This window comes from Mauremys mutica, chromosome 4 (assembly GCF_020497125.1).
Source record: "Mauremys mutica isolate MM-2020 ecotype Southern chromosome 4, ASM2049712v1, whole genome shotgun sequence".
Taxonomy (NCBI): Eukaryota; Metazoa; Chordata; order Testudines; family Geoemydidae; genus Mauremys; species Mauremys mutica.
The window spans coordinates 122,759,069-122,775,792 of NC_059075.1; the positions used below are offsets into that span (position 1 = coordinate 122,759,069).

The 16,724-nt window shown below is 45.4% G+C and overlaps 1 protein-coding gene across 7 annotated transcripts in view; it reads right to left on the bottom strand.

Annotated features, from left to right (window-relative positions):
- Window positions 1-16,724, bottom strand: part of KDM2A (lysine demethylase 2A) — a 70,873-nt gene that overhangs the window by 38,642 nt on the left and 15,507 nt on the right. For 6 of the 7 annotated variants that reach the window (XM_045014092.1, XM_045014086.1, XM_045014087.1 and 3 more), the window contains one exon: window positions 674-812. In XM_045014092.1, the coding sequence (XP_044870027.1) occupies window positions 674-812 (139 nt within the window). Of the gene's footprint in view, window positions 1-673; window positions 813-4,432; window positions 4,514-16,724 lie in introns of those variants that run through there. The other variant, XM_045014091.1, reaches the window with a different exon arrangement.

Below are 16,724 nucleotides of genomic sequence, written 5' to 3' on the forward strand. Positions count from 1 at the left end.
GTATGCAAAATTAGGGACCTAGCTCCTCTCTTACTCAGTATGTTTCAGGTGGAGGTTTGCTAGGGAGCAGCTTCAAAAGCCATTCTTAGGACTGGATTCCCAGCTGCTGGCTCATTGGCAGCGTGGGGTAGAGTTGAGACTTCACTTAGCATGTTCCACTCCATCTCCAAGCCACTTAACAGTGGCTACAGCAGGGCTTTTTTGGGGAGGTGGGGTTGAAAGGCCATATTTACTCTGCTGCATGTGCTAGGAAAGCAGAGCAGCTCAGAGAAGAGAAAGAATCAAGACAGACAGCAAAGGGGAAGAAGGCCCAAAATATCAAGGGGGCCAGGGGTGAAGGGAAGAGATAGAAAATAAAAATAGAGGCAAATCTCTGGATTTAGATACCAGTTCTTGTGTCACCACTGATCCAACTGGCAGCTAAAGAACTTAGCAGTGAGTTTTGTCCTCTAAGGCCCTGAGCACTGGGGAAGAGCTCCTCTCCTCCCACACATACATACACACACACACACACACACTACTAGAGAAGTAGTTCTCCTCCCTCCCACAGGAGTGAGGACTGTGGAGGACACACACTGATCAGACAGTTTGTTCACAGGGGCACTTTTCCTACAGTGTTTCTCTCTAGAAACTTTGCAGTAGAGTGGGTGTGGGCAGTGGAGGGGGCACAGACCTTTGCCTTCCATAAAGAGGACGAAGTTGGCATTGAATTTGTTGGTGGAGAGTTTCTCCTCCAGGTCAAATGTCCTCTTTCCTTCAATTTCATCATCTGAGATGCCATCATCTTCATAGCGCCGCCTCATTGTGCCACGCTGTGGAGAGAACAAAGAGGAGGATGAGAACAGCTGTAGACAGTGCCAAGTAGCCAGCTAACTTCCTTTTCCAACTGTCACAATAACCCCAAATTAGACACCTGGATGCATTCCAGCTTCACAGAAACATCTAACCTGTGTTTTCAGAGGGCCTCACATTGCCTGACTGGTATTACATTGGAAAGGAGCACTCCACCCTCCCAGAAAGGAAGAACAGCCATGTTAGCATGTCAACATGTTGTCCCGGTATTTTTCTGGGACATCTACCACTGGATAACTGGTGCACACATTTATTCCCCAGTCCCTTTTGTTCAGGGAAAATCATCAACTATTGTGGTCAGTTCCCTGGATGCAGGCCATGCAACAGCAAGAACAGCTAAGCAACCTCTGCCCCCACTACCAGAAACCATGCAGCTGTAACTCCATATTTGTTCCCCTCGCTGCCTATAAGCTCCCGCACTTTAGGCAAGATGGGGGACAGATGGGATTAGAATCATTGGCCCTGGGTGTTGACCACACCTCAACTCACAAGGAAGGGAAGGGGTAGTGGTTCATGTGACGTGAGGCCAGTGCCCCCTGTGTCTCTGCCAATTTTCACCAAGAATGTTAGCTGGGCTTTACAAACTCATCAGTATTTTGTCTTGAGGTGGGAAACAATTGTGTCTTTTGTACATTTAGATTCCAGCAGGCCTACCACATTATTGATTACACTGGGCATACAGAATGCAGGCACATTTTCATCTTTGGCCTTGTTGGCACAAAAGAGTAGTAACAGACAGGGAATAGGGGATACCAGTATAAAGATGCTTCTGAAACCACAGTGCTCTGCAAACAGGTTTATAGCACCTGGAGCAAAGGAAGTGGGATAGGTGGTAGGTGTTGAGGCTCATCCACGGGCCCTCTCCACAGGTTCAGATCTGACTTTCCATCCCAGCCACGTGAGCTGGGAAATAAGGGAGTAAAAGCAGTAACTCGCATGGGAAGAGCAAACCCCAGGAGATGCAAATCCCCCAGCAGGAGGCACTACCACCTCTGGACATAGAGATGATAATCAGAACAACTAGCTTAGATCCTGGACTCAATTTGCCATTTGACTTGACCTCCTTCCCCATCCCTCACACACTCTCTGCTGCCAGCTTCACTCTCCCCAGCTTTTCCAGTCTCCCCAGACCACATGATGCATTATAAAGCCAGATCATAAACACAAAACCAGAACACTAAGCAGCTACAACTAAATTGCCAACCATCACCCTTATCATTGTAGGTTGTATCTTTCACCCTTGTCCTTCAGTCTTGTCTATTTAGACTAGAGGTGGGCAAACTATGGCCCATGGGCCACATCCGGCCTGCAGGACCCTCCTGCCCAGCCCCTGAGCTCCTGGCCTGAGAGGCTAGCCCCCTGCCCCATACCTGCTGTTCCCCCTCCCCTGCAGCCTCAGCTCACTGTGCTGGCAGTGCAATGCTCTGAGTGGTGGGGCTATGAGCTCCTGGGGCAGCAGAGTTGCAGAGCCTGGCCTGATCTGGTGCTCTATGCTGTGCAGTAGCGTGGCTGGCTCCAGCCGGGCAGCGCGGCTGTAGCACCGCCAGCCACCGCTGCTCCAGGCAGCACAGTAAGGGATAGAGGTCAGGGGAGTTCAGAGGGAGGGAGTGGTCAGGGGGTGGGGAGGTGGATGGGGTCAGGACAGTCAGAGCGCAGGGAATAGAGGGGTTGTAACTCAAAAATTCCGGTTAACTAAAAGGGAGGGAGTTTGGGTGCGGGAGGGAGCTTTGGGCAGGGGGTTGGGGGGCAGGAAGGATTTCAGGGTGCCAGATCCAAGCGGCGCTCACCTCGGACAGCTCCTTGAAAGCGGCGACATGTCTCTGCTGCTCCTAGGCGGAGGCGCAGCCAGGCAGCTCTGCGTGCTGCCTCCACCCGCAAGCACCGCCCCGTTCCCAGCCAATGGGAGCTGCGGAGCCAGCACTTGGGGCAGTGCACGGAGCCCTTGTCGCTGTTTCTCTGCCTAGGAGCAGCAGGGATATGTTGTCGTTTCCATGGAGCCATGCAGAACGCCTGCTGGCCCCACACCAACCAGACTTTTAATGGCTGGTTGAAAACTGGACACCTGGCAACCCTACTGAAGATCAGAAATGCCGGTTTATAGAGCTTTCTGCTTGGTAAACTGCCAGATAACACTGCTTTTACTGTATTTTGACTACCTCAACTTGCAAGTAATTTACAAGTTTGATCTAACAGCATCCTCAAAAATCACTGATCAATTTATAAGGTATTTTCTACCATCCAGCTAGAGAAAAATTTACTCACTGATAACACCTCATTAACTTAGCTTGGCTTTCATGAAAGCCAACACATTAGTATAAGCAATAGGGGTGTAGCCACCTTATCGGCAAGACATGCAACAACATGCAAATTTTGAATGATTGTTTTAAAAGTTACCTAGCTAAATATTCTACAACAATTTTTTTGTTCTCAAACTTGTTTGCATAGTTTGTAGATGGTTAAGCGTTCAACTCCAGTGAAAGATAATGTCGGTCTTAGAAGCCACATTTCAAGAACAGATTACAAACATGAACACTATTCTTAATTCAACAAAAGTTTGATTTTTTTTTTTTTATAAAATACTGTAAGATAAAGTCAGTTTATATGTAAGGCCATTTTAGGACAAATTAAGACTTTAGGAAGTCTATTTTTATTATATAGTTAGTGTACAAACATGGCCAAATTAGGGTCTCAATACTAACCGTTATAAATGAAGATTTCATATTGAATAATTTTAATATTGCAGTTTCAAAGCCATATTTTGCTCACTAGCCACTGGGAATAGCACTTACTACTATTAGCCCCAGTGAGAATACTCATAGTAGTTCCGCTATTGTTTTTAATAACAATACACCTAGATGTATTTGTAGGACAAGACCAACAGGCTGAATTCTCAACTTCATCGCTGGATTCTTGATCACTTGAAATCTTTAAAAGGCCGGGTATCTTTCTAAGAGATATGCTATAGGTCAAACAGAAGCTATGAGCTTAATGCAGATGTTACTGGGTGAGCTTCTAAGGCTTATGTTATACAGATCAGACAAGATGATCATAATTGCCCTTTCTGGCCTTAAACTTTTTTTTTTTTGGGTCATGGCGGAATCTACACATACCTAACAGTTAAACACAGCAATTAAGAGTCCTATTCTATGCAACTTTGGCCCAGGATTTTGAGCTATAACGGTACCACATCTGTGGTCTTAAGCTCAAAGTTTGGTAACAAGTAGTATTTCAGGAGGCAAGAAACATTAGTGCCTGTATGCTGATTCAGGAAAGGTTTGCTTCAAGCCTAAATTTTCTGACCACACTAGCAGTTAATGTACTTTAGGAAGCTGTGCACCAGTGCAGCTGTACCACAGCTGAAAAAACAGGTAAGAAGCTCCTTAGAGAAGACAAGGCCAGAGCTACACTACTGCACAGCAAAGTGCTGTGCTTTTTGCACAAGTCTTAAAATGTTTAGAAATGCAACTCCCCTGTAAATGAGAAGCCTTGTGATCCCACCTCCCAGCTGCAGTAAGCCTCCCATCAGGAGGGAATGCTAGGATTTGACAGTAGTCAGAAGAAGCAATAGTGACTGGCTTACCACATTGTGTTCATTGCAAGATGCACACTTGCAGCGTGCCACCTCCTGCAAGATGGAAGTGAAAGAGACCAGCTCCTTTTAACCCCTTGGGATCTGGCTCTTGTCCCCTGGGAGGGTCAAAAAGAGGAAAGCCCCAGATCAAGAAGTGAAGCGTTATCCTAGTCTGTAACCGTATCACTGGAAAACAAGTTCTGAGACTATTATACACCCTCCCCACCTCCAATGCAAATATAACGTACATCTCTACAATGGAAGTCTGAATCAGGATTGGCACAGCATCTCATTTTCCCTGCCCCCCAAGGATTTATTTTACAGTTCTGTCCCTACCCCTGCCCTTTGCACAAGCTAAGGGAGGGAATGATTTGCCAGGATCTTTACAAAAATGGGACTTTCCTGAAAAGCCAGAACGTTAGTCACTCTACATAGCAGAGGTGAAGCATCTATAATAGGGGTCGGCAACCTTTCAGAAGTGGTGTGCTGAGTCTTATTTATTCACTTTAATTTAAGGTTTCGCGTGCCAGTAATACATTTTAACATTTTTAGAAGGTCTCTTTCTATAAGTCTATAATATATAACTAAACTATTGTTGTATGTAAAGTAAATAAGGTTTTTTAAATGTTTAAGAAGCTTAATTTAAAATTAAATTAAAATGCAGAGCCCCCCGGACCGGTGGCCAGGACCCGGGAAGTGTGAGGGCCACTGAAAATCAGCTCACGTGCCACCTTCGGCACCTGTGCCATAGGTTGCCTACCCCTGATCTATAGTCTGGCAGCCACACAGAACCAAAGCCCAGTCCAGAAACTGGAAGTTTCATTTCTGCTCACTTGCTGGGAAAGCTGCATAGCTGTAGATTTTAAGGATACTGACTGGGGCACACCCAGCCCAAAACTGAAAGTGAAAAAACTGGGACAGCTTTATTTGTCAGACAACCACACTGGAGATCTGGAGTGCTATTTTAAAATAATTCCTAGGCTGAAGAGAAAGTGTAAGGGTGTTCAAGAAGTCTTTCACAGTTATGTTTAAAGATTCTTTGTGGCAGCAGGCAAGTCAGTTAGGCTTGATGCTTTCCCCTTCTTTATGATATTAAATAAAACCCAAAGGTTCTCTTCTGGTTGTTACATTAGAAATTGAGGTCCTATCTGTAGTAGGAAATTTTAGAAATAGCACCCTGTGGCAGTCACAACAGTTCAGCTGCACCAGAGGAAACAGAGCAAACTTCAGCGGCTTCTGATGATTTTACCACTGTGTTGGAATGAACCTGCTTGTGAGAGGGTTTAACTAAGGGTATTTTTTGTGTTAGTGGTTTCTCCCTTATTAATAGACTACAGGGAAGCTGACTACTCACAAAGTACTGTCAAATGTCCTATCAGAAAACAGAGCCTTCCTCCCAGCATTACTTTTTACTTACATGTAACAGGTAAGGTTACTATAGCAATAGTTGACAGTATCCCTTTAAATACAAAAACTGAAGAGACACCAGTTCCCAGCATGCAATGCTCTATCTGAATAGAAGATGTGCATATTGAAGCAGACTATCGAGCCTAGCATGCTGTATATCGGCCACACCCACATGTTGAACAGGAGGGTGGAGGCAAACTGCAGTGTCAGATTGTGGGCTGCATTGGGCTTGCACTCTGCCCAACTCCAGATACATCACTAGTCCTAGATTACTGAAATGCCCACTTCAAATGCTTTGAGATCTTTGGAAAGATCTCATTTTTGCAATGCAGTTACTGGTACAAACAGATAAACATTAAAATGGCACAGGGGCATCTGTGTTGGGAAAAACAGGCTTCTTGCAAACTAATCCTAACAGAAGAAAAATCTGGTTGCCATGCCAGAAACAAGAAGGGTGTTTCAGGGCTTCCAAGATAAAGCTATACCAGGGGTCGGCAACCTTTCAGAAGTGGGCTGGATGAATGGATGGTAAGGTGGATAGAAAACTGGCTAGATGGTCGGGCTCAACGGGTAGTGATCAATGGTTCCATGTCTAGTTGGCAGCCGGTATCAAGTGGAGTGCCCCAAGGGTCGGTGCTGGGGCCGGTTTTGTTCAATATCTTCATTAACGATCTGGAGGATGGTGTGGACTGCACCCTTAGCAAGTTTGCAGATGACACAAAACTGGGAGGAGTGGTTGATACGCTGGAGGGTAGGGATAAGATACAGAAGGACCTAGACACATTAGAGGATTGGGCCAAAAGAAATATGATGAGGTTCAACAAGGACAAGTGCAGAGTCCTGCACTTAGGACGGAAGAATCCCATGCACTGCTACAGACTAGGGACCGAATGGCTGGGCAGCAGTTCTGCAGAAAAGGACCTAGGGGTTACGGTGGACGAAAAGCTGAATATGAGTCAACAGTGTGCCCTTGTTGCCAAGAAGGCTAATGGCATTTTGGGTTGTATAAGTAGGGGCATTTCCAGCAGATCGAGGGACGTGATCATTTCCCTCTATTCAGCACTGGTGAGGCCTCATTTGGAGTACTGTGTCCAGTTTTGGGCCCCACACTACAAGAAGGATGTGGATAAATTGGAGAGAGTCCAGCGGAGGACAACAAAAATGATTAGGGGGCTGGAGCACATGACTTATGAGGAGAGGCTGAGGGAACTGGGATTGTTTAGCCTGCAGAAGAGAGGAATGAGGGGGGATTTGATAGCTGCTTTCAACTACCTGAAAGGGGGTTCCAAAGAGGATGGATCTAGACTGTTCTCAGTGGTAGAAGATGACAGAACAAGGAGTAATGGTCTCAAGTTGCAGAGGGGGAGGTTTAGGTTGGACATTAGGAAAAACTTTTTCACTAGTAGGGTGGTGAAGAACTGGAATGGGTTACCTAGGGAGGTGGTGGAATCTCCTTCCTTAGAAGTTTTTAAGGTCAGGCTTGACAAAGCCCTGGCTAGGATGATTTAGTTGGGTTTGGTCCTGCTTTGAGCAGGGGGTTGGACTAGATGACCTCCTGACGTCCCTTCCAACCCTGAGATTCTATGGTGTGCTGAGTCTTCATTTATTCACTCTAATTTAAGGCTTCGCGTGCCGGTAATACATTTTAACGTTTTTAGAAGGTCTCTTTCTATAAGTCTATATTATATAACTAAGCTATTGTATGTAAAGTAAACAAGGTTTTCAAAATGTTTAAGAAGCGTAATTTAAAATTAAATTAAAATGCTGACCTTATGCCGCCAGCCTGCTCAGCTTGCTGCCTGGAAGTTGGGGGGGGGGGGAGTCAGGGCAAAGGGATGGGGTGCTCGGCTCATAGGGGTGCTCCCAGCCCCCTGCCCTGAGTGGCTCATGGCAGGAGGCTGGAAGGGATATGCCCTGTTCCACCCCCTTCCCCAAGGCTCCGTCCCTACCTCTCTCTGCCTCCTCTATGGAGCTGTGTACATGCTGCCGCTCTTCCCCCTCCCACTCGCAAGGGCCATCAACTGATTGGCGCAGGGAAGGAGAGAGAAAAGCACCACACTCAGGGAAGAAGTGGGGGAGGAGGAAGCTTGGCTGCCGCAGAACCAAGCTTCTGCCTCCTGCTCCCGCAGGGGAGAGCGGTGGGGCTGAGTTAGGCTGGAGGCCGGGACCACGGCAGGCAGCTGCGTGCTGCTCAAAATTGGCTCATGTGCCGTAGGTTGCCGAACCCTGAGCTATACAAATGTAGGTAATAAAAGGGACTTGACCTGAGGCATATCAAGTCAAATCTGAGCCTTCTGCTTCAAGAGGCTGAAATTCAACTTTGGTCGCAAGTGACATGACTAGCTACATGAGCTTAGTTTCTGACGCAGTCTGCAGCAACAAGCACAGCTATTTAGGATAACTAGCAACCATTACTCAAGGACGGCAAAGGATTGGAATAGCAGGGAGTGCTGCAGTAAAACAGGAGACCTGCATGTGAGTAAATAATTGAAAGTTACTTGTAATGGGAAGTTCTTTGACATTTGTGACCCCTATCTGTATTCTATATGTGGGATGCAAGCGCATCACGTGCCTGAGACCGGAAAAAACTAGCAAATAGTGTCTGTTTTCACACCTGTGTCCTGGATCTCCTCATGCCCAGCACTGAGAGCACAGGGGGAGGTGCAGACTGACCACCTCTCCAGGTCCTTCTCTACCATGAATCCAGTCATGGTCTGAAGCAGAGGGGCAGGAGAATGGGTAGCAGAATACAAAGAGACCACACACCCCAAAGAATTTCCAGTTACAGGCACGTAACCTCCATTTCTTCTTTGAGTGCTGGTCCTTCTAGTTATTCCATGTATGGGTGGCTGGAAAGCAGTACTCAAATAGGAGGAGGGGAGTGCAAGGATGCCAGCCATATAGATGTTTGTAACATTGCTGTTCCAAAGGCTGCATCAGGAGAAGAGGCTTGAACCAAAGTGAAATGCTTAGTGAAAGCATGAATGGAATTACAGGTTGCTGCTGTACAAATGTCCAGCATAGGCACTTCCTAAAGAGTTGCTACTGAGGTCGCCTGTGCTCTAGTTGGGTTCTGCAGACTATGTCTAAGATTTCCAAAGTGGTCCACACCTCCATTCAAAAACTTTTTAGGGGTCCACAAATGAAAAGAGGTTGAAAACCTCTGCTCTAGTGAAAAGGTCCCTCACCTGGTCCAAGGGAGGGAGATGACCCAACTGATAGCAAAGGAACATACGTCAGAAACCAACTTAGTCTCTGAGCAGATATTACTTGTCCCACTGCTTGCTCTCCCATAGCAAAAATTATTCACGTGATTTTCTAAATAGTTTTGTTCTTTGCAGGTAGAATGCGAATGCTCATCTGATGCTGAATGAAATCTCTTCTCCTCACTTGAGATATGAGGCTTCAGGGAAGATACCAGTGAGTTGACTGGTTTATGTGGAAATTGGAAGTTACCTTCAGGTCAAATTTCAGGTGGAGGTGAATGGATTCCTTTCTCTTTATGAAATGCAGTGTATGTTGGGTCAGCCACTAGGGCATCCAGCTCACCCACCCTCCTGGCTGATGTAAATGTTGACCAAGAAGGTGACCTTCAAAGACAGGTGGGGCATGGAGCACATGGGCAATGGTTTGAAAGGACAAGATGGAGGTTCCATTGTGGTAGTGGCTTCACTACTGGTGGGAAGTCAGTCCTACTCTTTAGGAATCTGGCTGTTACTGGATGAGTAAAAAGTAGAATAGCCATCTACTGGAGGAGGGAATACACCGATTGTTGCTAGGTGAAGCTGCAGTGACCTAATAAAAAGACCCAACATCTTGAGAGGGAGGAGGTAGTATAAAATAGCAGGAATACCTGCTGCCCTTGATAACTGGCTCTGTTGCAACAGGTAAAGAAACACCTCAATTTGGATAGATAACATTTTCTGGCAGAGAGAAAAAGGTAGGTGAAGTAATATCTTCTATTGGACCTACTTCTGTTGGTAAAAGAGGCAGGCTTTTGAACTACACAGAGCTCTTCTTCAGATCTGGGAAACCCGAATATCTTTCTCAGACCTGAATAATAGCTCCATGTAGCTCAAAAGCTTGCCTCTTTCAACAGCAGAAGTTGGTCCAACAGAAGATATTACCTCACCCACCTTGTTTTCTTAACAGCCTATGACCAACAAGGCTACAACATTGCAAACAACATTTTCTGGTAGTCTTTCCTGCTGTAATTACGAAGAGAGTTTGAATGGCCACCGAACATGAACACTCTCAATATTAGGATGGGCGTCAGACTTAGCTGTGAGTGAAGCGAGTTGGGTTAGGATGTCTGATTCCATGGCTCTTGAGTTAGCAGGTCTGATAAGGACTGAATGCAGATGGGTTAACAGGTTGACATTTGTAGAACGTCTGGAAATCAGCACTGTCTGTGCCAATAGAGTGCACTGAGAATGACTCATGCTTCATGGTGACGAATCATCCATAGAACCTGGGATCATAGTGGGATGGAAGGGAAAGCATACTTCAAGTGGTCTGTCCAGTACGGTAGAAGAGCATTGTCCCTGGAGTCCTGACACCATGCTGCTCTGAAATAATACAAGTTAACTTCTTGATCATGAACACGTCCAAGATGACGTACTACACTGAGTGAATATATTGTTCAGCACTGAATTCTGCAACTCCCACTTGTGATCCATGGCAAAATGCCTGATGAGGGCGTCTGCCAATCAGTTCTGAGTGCCTGGGAGGTATGTCAAAGAAATTGAGGTGGCTCTGGATACACCTGTGCCATAAGTTGCTCATCTCTATGCACACTGGGAGGGATTTTCCCCCTTTGTTTACATAGAAGATGAAAGGTCATGTTCCTTATATTTTCCCGACATGACAGGATCATGTGAATGGGAGTAATGCATTGTAGGTCTGACTGCTCTTAGTTTCAGGAGACTGATATGCATCATGGCCTCCAAAGGTATCCAAGTACCTTGTGCTAGCACAACAGGCAGCTTGAGATGCATATTACTGCATAAGGTGCCCCCAAACCTAAGACACTCTACACATATATATTGTAGAAACCATGCACCAAAGAGCTTTCAACCACTAGGGAGCAAGAGAACTTCACTAGTTAGGCATGTTGCCTATAGCTGCCACATTACCTTGACATTTAACAGAGCTCAGCACCAAGTGAGGATAGGTGTAAAAGTATTTCAGTTATGTTAGCACAATAGTATCTGAGTGTTCTTCATACTAATGAGAGCTCATGTAATGAGGGGCTGGACTGAAGCCCAACAAAGCAGCTCTCACTGCAGCAGAGTCCAAGCTTGAATCGGTTAGAGGAGGATAAATATTGACAATTACACATTATTCTCCATTCATCCCAACACTCAGACGCCAGTGGTCACCTCTTAGATACCTTTTACATGTCTCTTCCCCATTTATTCCTAGGAGGTAATATACTCTAAGGAAATAGAAAGCATAGATAATACTTCTACACAGATAACAGAACTGCAGCTCTCCCTACTCACGCTGATCCTTCCACCTCCCATCTCATCTCCTTAAGGATGACATGGCTGAGGCTTACACCTGTCTGCACAATGGAATTCTTCAGACATTACTTCCTTTGATACCCACATCACCCCTCTGCAGGCTACTTCTGTCTTCCAAGTGTTAGACCCATCTCTAATATGGAAGAGAACTGAAAATCCAGATTTCAAAACAAACTATGAATTGTGTACTTTTAAATACAAGGTCACATGTAAAAACAGATCAAGCTTGCTCAACCCACCTCATGTTTTAGGAATGAAGCCAGTGAACAACACAGTGCTTTAGTCACTTCCTGCCTTATTTGTTGCAATTTCCTCCATGATCTTCCTCAATCTCTGCTCTTGAAACTTCAGGGGGCCCAGAATGCTGCCCCCAAGTTCTCTCCATCATAGAAAGCAGGAGCTCAACATGCATCTCTCTTCCTCCCCATGTCACCTTCCCTAGCTTATCTTTTGCTTTCAATTGAGAACAGTTCTCCTGGTTTGAAACGCTACACAAACTTATTCCATGAACTTCCCTACTACTCTCTCTTCCCCATACACCCACACAGTCTACATTTCTCTAATCTTCATATCTCCTTTCCACAAAAGGAATTTTTAATTAATTTGTGCATACTTTTCTGAACTCTTTCCTTCAAAACTAACTTACACATATATACCACACACCTCTACCTATACATCACACCTCTACCTTCACATGATGTTTACAGGGAAGCATGCATGAGAACTAGTAGCTGTTGCTTTGCTCATAAGCAACATCCTCATTAGCCACACACACACACACACACCCCTATTCACTTCTTCATTTTCACCCCATTCTGACTAAATTTGGATTTTTTTTACAGTACTTTGGCATCCATCCCCCAAATATATGTAGATTTAAACTCAAGTCCTCTGAGGCAAAGTAGTATTATCTATAAAAATAGGAAACTGAGGCAGAGTTTAAGCAACTTGCTCAAGGTTGCACAAAAATTCTGTGGCATTTCAAGAATTAAATCCAGATCTCCCAAGTCTTAGTTAACCTTAACCACAAGACCATTTTTCCTCATCTCTAACCCTTCCCTCAGCTCCTCCACAATTTACCTCCATCCACTGTTCCTTGATCACAATGACCTGCCTTCTAGAGTCCAATCAACACCAATCTTGTGTTGCCACCTTTGGTGGGGGACAGTATAGTCGTCCAAGCACTCTTTATTCTTTCCAGCACTAGAGCTTTTATAGTTTCAGCTCTGCTTTTCCTGAACTCCATCTCTATTCTTCTTCTCCCTCCTTAGCTGTAAGAACAGTTGCACACAATTCTGCAAGGCATGTGCTACTATGTCTCTCGCTGCAAAAGGGTGTGTGAAGGACCTTATACAGATGAACTTTGTGTTGTAAGGTTAATAATATTCTGATTCCCCATGGCAATTTGGCTCAACCAAAATGGCTGGACCCTTGAGGGAATTTAATACAGTAGTGTTGTGTTACCTCTGTCCAACTTGAAGGTTTCAAACCTTAGCATGATATATCATGCAACCCTCCATACAAGTGACCCTAGATACACTCTGCCAACTACTGCATAGATCTGAATGCTGACCTTAATCTGGAGTCCAGCCTGACACTGGGAGAGACAGGTGGCTAATTTTAGTAGTACTGCACAACCCATCCTCCAAAGAAGGGTTTTTGGAGAGAAAGCTGTATTAAACTAACAGTGACTGGCTGGTTTCACATGAAGAACCCTAGAACTAACCCAGCAGATTTATAGGTCTAATACTACTTAGAACTGGAATGGGTTACCTAGGGAGGTGGTGGAATCTCCTTCCTTAGAGGTTTTTTAAGGTCAGGCTTGACAAAGCCCTGGCTGGGATGATTTAGTTGGGTTTGGTCCTGCTTTGAGCAGGGGGTTGGACTAGATGACCTCCTGAGGTCCCTTCCAACCCTGAGATTCTATGATTCTATGATTGTTTTATGCTTTCAAAGCCCTATACAAGCTAACTGGTATTTCATACATTAGGTGTTTATCCAGAATAGGACAGACTCAAAAACCAGGCTCATGATTTAGCAGGAATCTAGTCAAAATCTGGAGACCTTCCAGGGTTTAAAGTTCCAGGAGGGCTTCCTATCACAAGCAGGGCTGGCACAGTTTCAGAGCAAGTGGGGAGGAGAGTGTGTGGTTTGTATGTTTTCTGGGGGAGTTATAGCTGATAGTGCCAAGGAATAGCTGGACAATTCAGGGGGAGGGGCATCCAGTCAGGCTCTTCAGTACTCACAGGCTGAAGACGACTTCAGCAGCTGTTTACACAATGTGTACTGATAGGCAACACTGTTTAACTCTAGGACCCATGGTGAGTTTTTGGCCAGGTCAAAGACAGGTTCTTGGCAGCTGCCTCTGACACAGGAATGCTGTTCCCAACAAGGAACGTGGCAGTGCCATCCACTGCACAAGCTGCTGGTTGCATTGTACTTTATACCCTCTTCCATAATGTCGCCCGTGTTCCTGATTGGCTTATCACTTCAGAAACAATATTCTGCCTATGGAGATAAGAACAGTCACTCACTCACGGAAACCTACTTCTTTACTGCGAAGCTTTTTTTTTTTGCCTTTGCTTACATTTGACAGCTTAAGTTTAAGTAAACTATGAAAGACTGCCCTGGAGATGATGTCCTCTAGTAACAGGACAGGTAACACAACCTTTTAATACCCCACCTGTATGCCTCAGCCTAGTCTAGTAGTTAAATATTCATTGGCAGTGCTACCAAACAAGGGCTGAGAAACCAGACTGCCAAACAAGAATGTCTATGAGTGACAGCATACTGGAGTTAAGACATAGCATCCATGCTGAATTTCTCAGACCTAGACGAGGACTCACTGAAGCTTTGCATCACTATGGTCCCCGAGTGTCCCCAGTATATGCACTACCCACTAGACCCAATCAACAGCATGTATCTTTGTTAGCTCTTATTCTGTACTGGTGACAAAGCACCTTAAGAGTGATCAGACAGACTTCTCCAAATAAACCAGAAGGGAAGTACAAATGTGTAAGCTTAAATTACTCTCTGCCTGTCCTCTCTCATGACACCTTGATAACTAAGTTGCAATGCTCTCAAATCTCACAAGCTAGACAAGGCTGGACCAGGACAGTACTTGGACAGCAGATGTTGAAAGATGTCAACAGTATGGGAAAATTTGGGTTGCCGTTCCCTCCAAATCAATGCCATCCATTAGACAAGTCATCCCAAGGCCCTTATCACATCTGCTTACAGGGCCCATCCGTGGTGCTTTTTAACTGAAGTAGGGGAACTAACCTCAGTGTCCTTGTCAAATTCAAATTGCATGAACATGGCTAGTTACACTCACATAGTTGGAGCACTTCAGCTTCTTCCCATGTAGAATGAGAATCTCACACACATTGCCTTATGCGTAGTGTTACTGTGTAGCTGTCATGTTCCATCACAGAAGTAGCTGCATTTTATCTTTAGGTGAAGCATTCACTATACATCCCTTTGTTATTTCACAAGGGTATTAAGCAGATTAGCGAGCATTTATAAAGCACTTGGAAACACTCAGGTGAAACATGCTAGAGAAGTTATGGTAGTTGAATACTCAAGCTACACACTTCTCAGCCCTCTCCTCTCTACTTACAGCTGCTAAAACCTTCCAGTGCTAGCTCCTGCACTTGACTCCCAGAAGCACATCCATCAGAAGCTAGCTGCAGGGAGGAAGGATTGCATGAGACTGCATGAGAATAAAGGAAGATGGGGCATATTATGATTCATTCTAGTCAAACAGTTAAATTCAGCAGTTTACAAATCTGTTGCTTAGGACCTTGTACTTCTCCTCCTCTTCTCCCAAACTCTCTGGAGGCTGGCTGTTGAGTAAAAACAGTACAATTTCTCCAGTCTGTACCCAGTCTTCAGGATCAGCAGCAGTAAAAACTACAGGCATTTATCACACTGTGCATGTCTACACAGCAATTAAACACCTGTGGCTGGCCCAGGTCAGCTGACTCAGGCTCATGGAAGTTGGGCTATGGGACTGTAAAACTGCAGTGTAGATGCTTAGGCTTGAGCCCAAGCCCTGGGATCCTCCTCCCCTCTCGCAGGGCCCCAGAGCCCAGGCTCAAGACCAAGCCTAGACATCTACACTGCAATTTTACAGCCTCAAAAGCCCAAGTCTGCTGACCTGGGCCAGCTGCAGGTGTTTAATTGCAGTGTAGACATACCCACTGTGGGGCTGCCTCTTCACCATCAAAAAAGGGTGTAAGCTACCCTGCTGCAAAATCCTAGTGGGGATAAGGCACAAACAGTTTTTATTGCGATACAACTGGGTGAAGTATTAGTACTGGCCTTGCTTAGCTACGTCACAGTAAAACCTGCCTGCATCTCACTTCCATTAGGATTTTATAGTGGGATAGCTAACGTGTTCGTTTTTTAACAGCATGATAACTACCTATTTTGGCAGTGAAGAGCCTGAATTCTGCATCCTCCCTGGTGCACAACTTGTGCAGATGTGTAACAAAGAAAGACACCTCTGCTTAAAACTTCTATTCGGTTTAAAGAACCTGTGTCTGACAGAACTGTTATTTAGAATCATAGAATATCAGGGTTGGAAGGGACCTCAGGAGGTCATCTAGTCCAACCCTCTGCTCAAAGCAGGACCAATTCCCAACTAAATCATCCCAGCCAGGGCTTTGTCAAGTCTGACCTTAAAAACCTCCAAGGAAGGAGATTCCACCACCTCCCCAGGTAACCCATTCCAATGCTTCACCTCTCTGAGTGAAAACGTTTTTCCTAATATCCAACCTAAACCTCCCCCACTGCAATTTGAGACCATTACTCCCTGTTCTGTCATCTACTACCACTGAGAACAGTCTAGATCCATCCTCTTTGGAACCCCCTTTCAGGTAGTTGAAAGCAGCTATCAAATCCCCCCTCATTCTTCTCTTCTGCAGACTAAACAATCCCACTTCCCTCAGCCTCTCCTCATAAGTCATGTGCTCCAGCCCCCTAATCATTTTTGTTGTCCTCCGCTGGACTCTTTCCATTTTTCCACATCCTTCTTGTAGGGTGGAGCCCAAAACTAGACAGTACTCCAGATGAGGCCTCACCAAAGTCGAATAGAGGGGAATGATCACGTCCCTCGATCTACTGGCAATGCCCCAACTTATACAGCCCAAAATGCCATTAGCCTTCTTGGCAACAAGGGCACACTGTTGACTCATATCCAGCTTCTCGTCCACCGTAACCCCTAGGTCCTTTTCTGCAGAACTGCTTCCTAGCCATTCGGTCCCTAGTCTGTAACAGTGAATGGGATTCTTCCATCCTAAATGCAGGACTCTGCACTTGTCCTTGTTGAACCTCATCAGATTTCTTTGGGCCCAGTCCTCTAATTT